General features: G+C 30.1%; 1 protein-coding gene across 1 annotated transcript; it reads left to right on the top strand.

The window, feature by feature from the left end:
- Positions 1-9,311: 9,311 nt before the first annotated feature.
- On the top strand, positions 9,312-10,355 carry LOC107879886 (vacuolar iron transporter homolog 1). Its single transcript, XM_016726816.2, has one exon. The coding sequence runs from the start codon at positions 9,492-9,494 to the stop codon at positions 10,137-10,139; it is 648 nt and encodes a 215-aa protein (XP_016582302.1). The 5' UTR covers positions 9,312-9,491; the 3' UTR covers positions 10,140-10,355.
- Positions 10,356-12,956: the final 2,601 nt, after the last annotated feature.

Genomic DNA, 12,956 nt, shown 5'->3' with positions numbered 1-12,956 from the left:
GTATTGAGTAAGCAAGTAATATTATGCTACTAAAGTCATGCAGTATTTTACTTTTCATATCATCGAATCCTAGGGGATTCAATACCCAAAAATATAGTTGTTTACATAAAGCTACAGTAGTTACAGAACAGTCTCAGTAGTATCACGAATAGTAATACTCAGTAATCAGTCTTAGCCTCGTTCAGTAATCAGTTCAGAACTCATGAACTCAGTTCAGTTCAATTAGAAAGTACGATCAGTAACAGTTCAGTCAAGCCCAGTATAATTTAGAAATCAGTTCAGTGTCCATTCAGTTGGGAGCAGGAATTAGCACCGAGCGAACCCAGGGATAGGGTAATTCCTGCTAGCATAGGGTTTGATCCTTAGTAGCAATCCCCGTGTTACAGAATTACGTAGCCAACGTAGGTTGAGATATCTTCCTGCCAGACTAGGGTTGATACATCTCACATGAGTTTTCCTGCCAGTGAGGGTTGACGAAAGTGCTTCCTGTCAGAAAGGGTTAACTCACAGCTTGTCTTTACCCGTGGCACGGTATTGACACCTTTTCAATTGGGGTTATAAGTTGGACCCCTATCCAATTGGAGAGGGGCATGTCGGTTAGATAACTACCTCTCACGGTTTTAGTTTCAGTCTCAGCATAGAACTCAGTTTCGTTCGACAGATTTAGGACTGTCAGACACAGTCACCCAGCTCAGTATAGAACTCAGTTTCGTTCTACAGAATTAGGACTGTTAGAAACAGTCACTAAGTTATCAGTACTACAGTATCAGTAAACTCAAATATCAGTTAATTAATATCCAGTGTTAACATGATCTCGGTTATAGTTTATGTATTTATGCATGTACTCTCATTCAGTTACGTCCATATTACTCAGCTAATTGTTGTCCATGCATATAAACCCATGCATATCAGCCTACCTCACTTAGCATACCAGTACATTCAATGTACTGACGCATACTTTTCTTTTACTCTATGATGTCTTATACCATAGGTTTAGACACACGGGCTCCTGACTGCACTTAGCAGCCCGAAGTATCAGCAACAGATTTAGTGGTGAGTCCTCATAGTTCGAGGATGATGGTATCTTTCAGTATTTCAGTAGTTCAGCATATTCAGTAGATGGAGTTAATTAGGGACTTGTCCCATCAACACCATATTCAGACAATTAGAGGCTTTCAGACTAGAGTATTTTAGACAGATATTCAGTTTTTAGTATTCATTTATCAGTATTCAGTATTTTCAGTTGTGAACTTTATGGTGACTTCAACCTAATTTTCACATTTATTTTAGTAATATTATTATTACAGTGTTATTATTCAGTGCTCATAACAGATATCAGTCATGCGTTAGCTTGTGGTCTTTCGGGGTCGTAAGCACCGTGTAACTTCCGGGGTAATGACTCGGGGCGTTACAATATTAAATGACATGTCATACATATTTATTTTATTTATCACTATTAAGTGTAGTATTTTTTTTTTCTTTTTTTATAACTCTATCGATGACGTCATATTTATTACCATATTATAAATATATATAATAGTATGAGTAAAAGAATATTAATGTTCAATTATATATTAGGATCGCATTAAAAGAAAATAGGTACTAGATATTTATATGGTGCGAATTTATACCACATTGTTTGGTTGGTTGTTATATGTGTTGATTTATAATGTATTGTGTTATGTTATATTGTATTGTAAGGTCAAAAACCTCTTCAACCTTTAACCCAAATGTCAACTACACACCTATACTTTGTGGGGTCCTATGACCCCCTGAACTATTTAAAACTGAAATTATAATACCCCTAAAAATTCAAAACAACATTCATATTGAGTGGTAAGATACACACTTTTTGATATGTGTAAAATGCATTTAACTTTTTTTTTTCAATTTTTAAATTCATTTTCTTCTACAATTATTAATCCATTCTTTTGTTCTTCTTTTTTTCCCTTTCTCTTCATCTTTTTTTCATCAATCTCAAAAGTCAAAATGAAAATACTCATTAAATTTTCTTTTCTTTTTCTTTCTATCATTTTTCCCAAATCAAAGAATGCTTTGAAAAATAGTGTAAAGATTTCTACCATTCACTTTCTTTTTCATTGCACTTAATTATTCAATTTCACTCCAAATTTGATAAAAAGGGGTGGGAGTGGCGGTGGTGGTTCCAGCTAATGGGGTGGTGATGGTGGGTGACATGAAATTCATAATTCATAATTTAGCGATGGCGGTGGCAGCAAAAATACAGTGTTGCAGCCATGGTGGAAACTAGTGTATAAGCCATTCTTGATTTGTGGGGTTCTATTTTTTTTCAAAAAAAAAAAGAAACTAGTGTTTGAGGAACTATTTGGGAAGAAGGCGAAAAGGGTGATGAATCTAAGATTTTTTTTTTCTAATTGATGAATTTTAAATTATGGTGGGTGATGGTGGAGAGATTTTGGATATGGTGAAGGGAAGAAGAAAGAAATTCATAAATAACCAAATATATATATATATATATATATATATAAAGAAATATTTAAAATAAAATTTTAATTTTTTTTGGGTGCTCACTCTCTTAAAGAGAGTGAAACACACTCTCTTGCCAAGTCAGTTTTTAGGGGTGTTATAATTTCAGTTTTAAATAGTTCAGAGGGGTCATAGGACCCAGCAAAGTATAGGCACGTAGTTGGAATTTGGGGTAAAGATTGGGGGGTTTTTGACTATTTTTTCTATTATATTGTTAATGAATGTAATATTTGAATAGATATAATATCATTTTTTGGTGTTAGTACTACTATAAAAAGGTAAGATAAATGCTAAAATAAGATTATTAAATATCAAATTAAGATAGAATAAGAAAAAAATTTAAGATAATGATGTGATCACATCAAATCTATCTATATAAAATAGGACTTTTCTTCGTTACCAAACAATGAATTTTAACAGTACAATAAAATTAAGTGGCAATAAAACAAATAACATACTACAATAAAATATAAAATACAATAGGTAACAACCATCCAACCACATTAAGGAGGAATCACTTTCTTTTTCCGATGAAGCTAATTTATTTGAAAGATAGAAAGTAATTTTTAAAATATCATAAGAAAATAAATAAAAGAGAAGGTAGATTTTAGTGACGTGGCGCTCTAATATTTGAGTATGACTATTTATCTTTCTTTTCATATTTTTGGGTTGTTTAATTCATTTCTTAGGGTAAAAAGGGAGAATTATTCATTATTTTTCACATTTAATATCCTTAAATTCTTTCTCATTTAACCCCATTAGATAAATGAAGTAAAGAATAATTGAATGCAGACTCAATTCATTTTATCTAATTTAATGACCTTCCTCATTTTTCTATTTTAATGAGCATTAAAAGAAAAAAAATCAAAAATCATAAAGGTATTGTCTATTTACATCTTAGATATGTACATATTAAATGACATGTCATACATATTTGTTTTATTTATTACTATTAAGTGTAGTGTTTTTTTTTAATCTCTATCGATGACATCATATTTATTACTCCTATCATATTATACAAATATAATAGTATGAGTTTAAGAATACTAATGTTCAATTATCAAGATAGCATTAAAAGGAAATAGGTATGAGATATTAATTAGATGGTGCTAATTTATAACACACTATTTGAATGGTTGTTATGTATTGATTTATAATGTAGAGAAAATGATCAAATACCCCCCCAATCTATAGTCGAAATCTCAACTACACACTCAACCTTTCAATTAGACCTATTACCTCTTTGATCTATTTTTTCCTATATTTATTAACACTCTAAATGCTAAGCTGGCAACATAAACCAAATATATGATTTGTTGAGTGTTTAAGAGGGTTTATTAGAAATTAGGGTTTTTCTACTAATATGAAAACTTAAAATTTCAGTTGTGTTTAATAGGACGTGCGTGTTAATATGTTGTTAGTTTGAGTGATTTTTCTCAAAATTGAGTTAAAATTAATTAGGGTTTTATGCTAAATCTCGAAATTACGATTTTTGTTGATTGTTTAAGTTGGTTTATTAGAAATTAGGGCTTTTCTTCGATTTGTTGTTAACATGACAAAATTTAAAAATCAACGGTTTTTAATAGCACGACCATGTTATATCTTGTTATTTTGGTGTTGAATTATGTAGTATGTTCATGAATTTTATTTTTGTTTTTCCAAAATGTTTCTGCTATGTTACAATGTCTTATTTGATTCTTTATTGTCGTCAGGTAAGACATGAATGGTTTTACGTTGATAACTCTAAGATGGTACCATGGTGGGGTCTTACATTTTAGTGGGAGGAAACCAGTTTATAAGGGGGGGTTAGTAACATAATTTTTGGATGTTGATGTAGATAAGAAATCATTAGAGCATGTCAACAAAAAAAAAAGGGAGACCAAAAAATGCAACACCAACACCTTCTGCACCTGTTGTTTTCCCAGCATCCTGTTCTACACCTTCTGATTACTGTGCATCATCTTCAATGGTTGGTACTACTAAAAGAGAAAGGGGTAATGATAGAAAAAAAGCAGCTCCATTGAAAAGGACAAAAGTAATGGAAATGGGTGTGTTTCAAGCTGAAAATGGATTCAAAGTCCTAAATGTAAATATCTAGCTGTGTTGTATCTTATGTACATATGAGTCTTTGAATAAATTTTTTCCTTCACTGTAGCCTGGCATGCCTAGCAATAAGATCTGCTCTACTAGTCAAGCAAGGGTAACAAGATCAGCTGATATAACTGGTAACATTGGTTGTACACTAACTTCTACCATTAAGCTGAAATGGAATGGTAAAGAAGCAATATCAACAAAAAAAAAAAACTACAAGAGATTAAAGAGAAGAAAAGAAAGAAGAATGTGGGAAGCAGTTCAAATAATCCAAGTAAAAAAAATACTTCTTCAAAGTCCAAGATGTCCTGAAAATTGTAGTGATGTTGATTATTTTAAGCACTGTTTTAAGTTAGATCAGTTGACATGAAAACAATTTTATTTTGGTGTTGGAAAACAATTAAAGCGTTGTATATATATTTTGTTGATGAATGTTGCCTAATGGTTGGTATGAATGATTATGTTGTGCCTAATAGTTAGTATGAATGATGATGTTGTGTGAAGTTGGAATATTTTGTTGATGAATTAATGTTGTCATTACCCATTATTGTTATGTTAAATGATTGTAAAGTTGCCATAATGGCAACACAACATTGTCATTACACAATTTCAGTGTAAACACATAGCAGCAGCACGGGGTTTTGCCTAACAATACACAAATTTGCAATTGTAAACAATAACATAGCAACAACACAAGACACTACAAGTGTAAATAATAACATAGCAACAATACACGACACAATTTTGTAAGTGTAAACAACAACGTAGTAGGAACACAACACAATTTTGAAAGTGCAAACATTAACATACCAGCAGCACAAGTGCAAACAATAACATAGCAGCAGCACAACAAACATCTGAAGTAAGACTACGCAAAAGACACCATAATAGAACATAGTCTGATATATTTAGAAAGGTATAAAAAATTTACACCATAGTAAAAAATTTACACCATAGTCGACCATATCTAGTAACTACTTTCAGTTCATTTGTTGCTGATGGACATAGCAGCAACACAAATCAAAATACATAAAAATATCTTCCTATCCAACCTACACCGTCTCCATCTTTCATTGAGCTTCTTCTTCCACATCAAGTTATCAATTTGGGCCTCTTTAAGCCATAAGTCTTCTTCCAACTCATTGATTTTGTTCACCAATCTTGGAATAATAAAATTTGATCTTGGATCCACTTTTTCTTTGTCCCTCTATAGAAAAAAATTACATCTTTGAGACTGAATTTTCTTTTAGAAATCAGGACATTATCATAATTTGAATATAAATTGACAACAAAATACAATGTAAAACACATACACCATAGTAGGGGAAAGACCAAATCTTCTTTCCGAATTTGAATTCGACCATGAAGTTTGCAAATCAACCAAAATACCATGTTTGTATCTCACAACAGCATTGACCATTGGATCTGATTCATCCATACAAAACTTATTCAATTTCGAATTTGTCATTTCATGAATTCCAACAAAATCGTTCATCAAATTAAAATCCTAAATTAATAGTTGAACCAAATTACAAAACAAAATTCAAGAATCGAAGTACAAATTGGGATTAAAAGCTAAAAAATAAGTTAAATAAAGAGAAAAGAAAGAAAAAAAAAATGTTGGAAAATGAAGAAAAATGGTGGAGAAAGGCATGGGTCATATAAAGAGGAAGAAGATGACCGTTGAAAGAGAGAGAGAGTAATTTTCCATATTTATTTCATTAAATAAATAATAAATGACGTGTATAATACACGTGGAAGGTTGAACTTTTAGTTTTGGACGTGCTGGGACTAAACCAACGCGCCTAGAGGGGATGTTCTCACCTTCCTTGTCAGCTCAGCATTTAAGGGGGTAATAAATATAGGAAAAAATAGATTAGGGGTAATAGGTCTAATTGAAAGGTTGAGTGTATAGTTGAGATTTTGACTATAGGTTGGGGGTATTTGACCATTTTCTATATAATGTATTATGTTATGTTATATTATATTATTTAATGAATGTAATAATTGAATAGATATTATATTATTTTTTGGTGTTAGTACTACTATGAAAAGGTAAGATAAATGCTAAAATAAGATTATTAAATATCAATTAAAGATAGAATAAGAAAAAAAAAAGATAACGTACGATGCAATCGCACCAAATCGATTGCTATATAAAATGAGACTTTTCTTCGTTACCAAACAATGAATTTTAACAATACAATAAAATTAAGTGACAATAAAATAAACATAATACAATAAAATATAAAATACAATAGGTAACAACCATCCAACAACACTAAGGAGGAATCACTTTCTTTTTTCGATGAAGCTAATTTATTTGAAAGATCGAAAGTAATTTTTATATCATAAGAAAATAAATAAAGGAGAATGTAGATTTCTGTGACGTGGCGCTCTAATATTTAAGTTAGGTTGTTTAATTTATTTCTTAGGGTAAAAAGGGAAAATTATTCATTATTTTTTCACATTTAATATATCCCCAAATTCCTTCTCATTTAATCCCAATAGACAACTGTAGTAAATAATAATTGAATGCAGACCCAATTCATTTGATCTAATTGAATGGCCTTCCTCATTTGTCTATTTTAATGAGCATTAAAAGAAAAAGAAATCAAAAATCATAAACGTATTGTCTATTTATATTTTAGGCATGTACATATTAAATGACATGTCATACATATTTGTTTTATTTATCACTATTAAGTGTAGTATTTTTTTCCTCTTTTAATAACTCTTTCGATGATGTCATATTTATTATTATATTATGAATATATAATAGTATGAGTAAAAGAATATTAATGTTCAACTATTAGAATAGCATTAAAAGAAAATAGGTAATAGATATTTAGATGGTGCTAGTTTATAACACACTGTTTGGATGGTTGTTATGTATTAATTTATAATGTATTGTGTAATGTTATATTGTCTTGTTTAATGAATGCAATATTTGAATAGATATTATATTATTTTTTGGTGTTAGTACTACTATAAAAAGGTAAGATAAATGCTAAAACAAGATTATTAAATATCAATTAAAGATAGAATAAGAAAAAAATATAAAATAACGATGCGATCACACCAAATCGATTGCTATATAAAATGAGACTTCTCTTCATTACCAAACAATGAATTTTAACAATATAATAAAATTAAGTGGCAATAAAACAAACAACATACTACAGTAAAATATAAAATACAATAGGTAACAACCATCCAACCACATTAAGGAGGAATCACTTTCTTTTTTCGATGAAACTAATTATTTGAAAGATCGAAAGTAATTTTTAAAATATCATAAGAAAATAAATAAAGGAGAATGTAGATTTTGGTGACGTGACGCTCTAATATTTGAGTATGACTACTGTATCTTGTTTTTTAAATTTTTGGGTTGTTTAATTCATTTCTTAGGGTAAAAAGTTAAAAGGGAGAATTATTAATTATTTTTCACAGTTAATATCCTTAAATTCCTTCTGATCATTTAATCCCATTAGATAATTATAGTAAAGAATAATTGAATGCAGACTCAATTTATTTGATCTAATTAAATGACCTTCCTCATTTGTCTATTTTAATGTCTATTGGGGAATTTTTCTAAAGAAAAAAGAGGGGAAAAAATAATTTGAAAGATGGGTTTGGATATGCATGCAGTTGGAAAAAGTTAAAAAGTTTTAGCGCCTATATTTTGCTCATATCTCTCTCTAGATTAATTGTGGTAAACGGAAAATGTGAGAATCAAGTATTTTTTTCTTTCGGTTATTGCTGATCACATTGCACCAGAAAAACAAAGAATATTGTCCATCCCTTTTCTCAACATTTGGCAAAGTTTATTATAAGTACATCCAAAATGGAAATTTTCATGTGATTATTAAACAATAAAAAGTACGTAAAAAAAAAAAAAAGAACATACGTACCGACTTAGAAAAAGGAAAGCAAAACCATACTTTCTTACGTCCTTGGTCACATTCTTTTCACATGAATTATATATTATTGGATTCGAGCTAAGCTATGCATGCAGTATGAATGATTAATACACATATTGATAATTCAAGAAACTTCATTACGCTGTCAATACTATATATATTAGAATAATATATGAAAAGAAGTACCAAAAAGAATGTAAAGATCCTTTATAAAAGGAACGATAAACCATAAAAGAGGAATTCTCAAATCAAACTTTGCTACGTACGATCCTTAATTACATTCCTTACACACACATTGGTATATATAGGATTACGCTTATTCTGATAATCTGATATCCAACTCATGGACAATTCACCGGCTCATATGATGATAATATTGAATATCAACCGACAGACACTAATCTTAAACATCAAAACTAATTTCTCTCCGTGTCAATTTAAATGTTTACTTTTTCCTTCATACTATATTTTAAAGCAAGGTATCTTTTTATATTTGGTAACTCTCTAATACCAACTAACGTTTTATGTTATCCGTTCATTTTTACTTGCCCATTGTTCTAAACATAGATTTTCCTATTTTCCATTTGACATTACTCACTTATTAATCTCATATCGTTAATTTCTCAAGAGTTAAGACTATACGTCAATTAAAATGAACTCATATTAACCGTTGTTTCTTAAGACACACCAAGTTCAAAATAGTGGATTAAAAGTGAACAGAGAGTAGTAACTTGTTTAATACAACAAGATTCAAACATTTAAAAATTGAAATAGTGAGAGGAGCAACTAAATGTGAATGCATCAGATTCCTCCTTTACATAAAGAGTACTCCACCAGTAAATGCCTCTTCATCTTTACACTACTTAATTTTGTGCTATAAATATCACCACAATTGGCGTGTGCCCTCCACACTTCTCCATATCTTACAATATTCTACTGCGTACTGTTTTTTTTTCTTCTAAATTTTCTTCAATGGCATCCATAACAAAAATCCAAGAATTAGCCAAAAATGACGACATAGAAAAACAACCCCCCATGCAAGTAGACCAAAATCTTGAAGTTGAAATAGTAGATTACTCAAAAAGAGCACAATGGCTTAGGGCAGCAGTATTAGGTGCAAACGATGGATTACTCTCAACATCATCTTTAATGATGGGAATAGGAGCAGTTCATGAAGATGCAAAGTCCATGATCCTCACCGGTATCGCGGGGCTCGTAGCAGGAGCATGTAGCATGGCTATAGGAGAATTTGTGTCTGTTTATTCACAATATGACATAGAAGTGTCACACATGAAAAGAGAAAACGCAGCGGAATTAGAGGAAAAAATGAAGAATTTGCCTAATCCATTACAAGCTGCGGGTGCATCTGCTTTTGCATTTGCAATAGGTGCAATCGTGCCTTTATTAGCTGCTGTTTTTGTGAAGAATTATTATGTGAGGTTGGGGGTTGTGGTGGGTGCTGTTAGCTTGGCACTTTTAGGATTTGGAGGATTAGGTGCATACTTAGGGAAAGCACCATTAGTGAAGTCTTCATTAAGAGTGTTGATTGGTGGATGGTTTGCTATGGCAATCACTTTTGGATTGACTAAATTAGTTGGTGTTACAGGACTACATGTTTAATTTCTACTATAGACTATACTATATTTTGCCTTTTAAGATTGAAATAAATTAAAGGTCATTTACTACCTAGATTTGTAGTTCCTCCTTTTTGCTTTTTATATACAGGTATAAATATAATATAACGTAACTTGTAATTTTAGTGGGGAGTTTTAGTCAATTTAATTTGATGTTGCAGTATATGTAATGATAAAAGAATCCGTTTGTTATGCTTTTTAACATAGTGCTATTTCTGTTGCAATCTGTCTTCATATTCTGTCTATCACTTCTTTTTATTTGCTTTGTGAAGGTGGTAGTTATTGGGGCAAGTTTAGCTTGCTTCGTCACTATTAAAATTTGAAGGACATAATTCTCACCACTTTTAAATTGCTATACCAATTCCTCAAGGGATCAATATTTTTTATTTAGATGGTTTTCGAGTTCAGTTGGGACGTTTAAGATTCATTTTCTAATACTGTTTCTGATTTAATTTATGTGGCACTTTTAGTTTCTCGATGGCCAAATAGTGTATGTTTAATTTGACCGTTAATTTGGCATACGGGAATTAAGAAGCAGTAAATGATGAGTAACTTTACAATATTACTTTTTAAATATAATAAATTCAATATTTTGAAAAATACATTAGATAATGAATTATAAGTTAGACAAGTACTGTTGGATATCCCAAAATAGATTAATGAACAAGTAAAGATGGATTGAGAGACTAATAGTCCACTAGTACTTAACAAAAACTAAATCGTAGGCATGATTTTAGACTTAGCTGTGTAAAATTTAATGAATTTACGCGAACTAAGTTACATGCATGCTAGATTCGCCTTATGGGGTCGTTTAGGATCGGCAGTCAAACAAATAAATTTGGAATAAAGAACGTAATTAAAGTGACATTTGCTGTTAATCCCCAGGAAAACCATAATTGAAATCAACACAGACCATGTTGAAACTGCAAGTCGACTAGAGTATTAGATATCCCATGAAATTAAAATATACTACTGTATATTCAGTTGCTTTGGAGTTTGGAGTTTTTACTCTTTGTAGTTCGATACATGGAAAAAAATAATAATCTCGAGATAAAATTTTTAATTAATTAATTTTAGAGATAAAATATTATTACTCTCTCGAACTATAATCAAAATTGCTTCGATATATTTTAACTTCACGAGGGTCCTATTATCCTCCAAAACTCAATTTTATTGTATTATTATCCATTTTTTTTACTTACGTGGCCTAAAAAAACGTGCTATCCAGGTGTGTTGTAAAAGCGTCATGTAAGCACAAAAGGTGGACAATAATAAAAATTGAGTTTAGAGGGGGTAATAGAACTTTGTAGCAACTTTGGTTATAATTCGAAAAAATAATAATTTTTATCGCTTAATTTTATTATGTATCTGATTTGAGGTATTAGTTAATTCTGGGCTTACTTTATCCTAATATTTGTACAATATATAAAGGTGATATTGTAATTTCATATAGAAGGTAAAACAAAAGTAATTTCATAAAATATTTTTATTTATCCCATCTCGCATATCAATGATAGGTTCATCAACCGTCAATTAATGTAATTTGTTAGGCCTTAACATCATGCTAGAAATGATTTGAAGTCACACATCTTTCAACAGCTTATATGTATCTTAGAGTTTAATTAGTATTCATCATCAGTGAAAATTATTTTTTATACAAACAAGTACTTTAAAGTCTATTATAATAAGTTTTAATTATTTCAACTTTGTAATATTAAAATTATAAATAAGGAAAATAGTTGTAGAAGAAAACTTGGTCTTTATATTTACTACCAATTTTTAATTTTTTTAATAGTATTATAAGTTATAACTCTGTTATTAAAATCAGGAAGGATTAATCGTGTCCGATTTTCATTGATCGTCAATTACTACTTCATTGTTGTTCAAAATCATCTAATTTCGATCAATCAGTAGTATCAATCTTCAAAGCAATCACCAAAATAAAATACACAATATATCACTATCCTATAATATAGTAGTTTCAATTTTTACGAGACTTTTCACTTTTTGAGATTCAAATTTTTCAATATTGACTGCACAATTGAGGCTATAAAAGTTATAATAAAAAGTAAACTTGTTTAATTTTGAGGGTATAATATATCACTTTTTAAAACACGTAAAAAAAATTGTAATAAAAAATTAACTCATTTAACTCTTAAAATCAAATATTATTAAATAAATTGGGACTAAAAATTTTATTTTAATTCATTGTAAAATTACGGGTAGGAGAAATTTTTGAGGAAAAAATGGGTACAATAATTATTTTTTTCGGATGAATAAAAGTTTAAGGAGAAAACATGTATAACAAAATTAGCAAGTTCTAAAATTATGAAGTAAAGAGAGAAAAAAATCAAGTAATTAAGGAAATGATTTTATAAAAGATAACGTGGTGATTATCTATTACCTATTAAAATTAACGCTGGTATAAAATAAGTTAAACTCATGTATGAATAGTGTAAAAAATAAATTACAATTTAACATGTTATAACTTATAAGCATGTTAGTTACCTTAATTAATACGTGTTAAATAGAGTTAAAATCTTTGGATTAAGTTTTCTTAACAATAAATACGAAATGGTTAAATAAGTTGCTGATAAAGGTAGTAATAGTTCACACGGGCATGATTGAGTGGTTGGAAGGTGGATTTCTCACGTGGAAGGTCAGATATTGAATTCAGTTTTCATCGGTCACTCAGTCGTGGCTCATCGCATGTGACTTGCCTAATGTGATCTACATATCTTGTGTGATTTGTGAGCTACTGCACAGTGAAGTCAGAGGCGGATTTATTAAGGTCCGTGGGGGT

This window comes from Capsicum annuum, chromosome 8 (assembly GCF_002878395.1).
Source record: "Capsicum annuum cultivar UCD-10X-F1 chromosome 8, UCD10Xv1.1, whole genome shotgun sequence".
Classification (NCBI taxonomy): Eukaryota; Viridiplantae; Streptophyta; class Magnoliopsida; order Solanales; family Solanaceae; genus Capsicum; species Capsicum annuum.
Note: the sequence above shows the minus strand (reverse complement) of the source record. Positions and strands in the feature narration are given on the sequence as shown.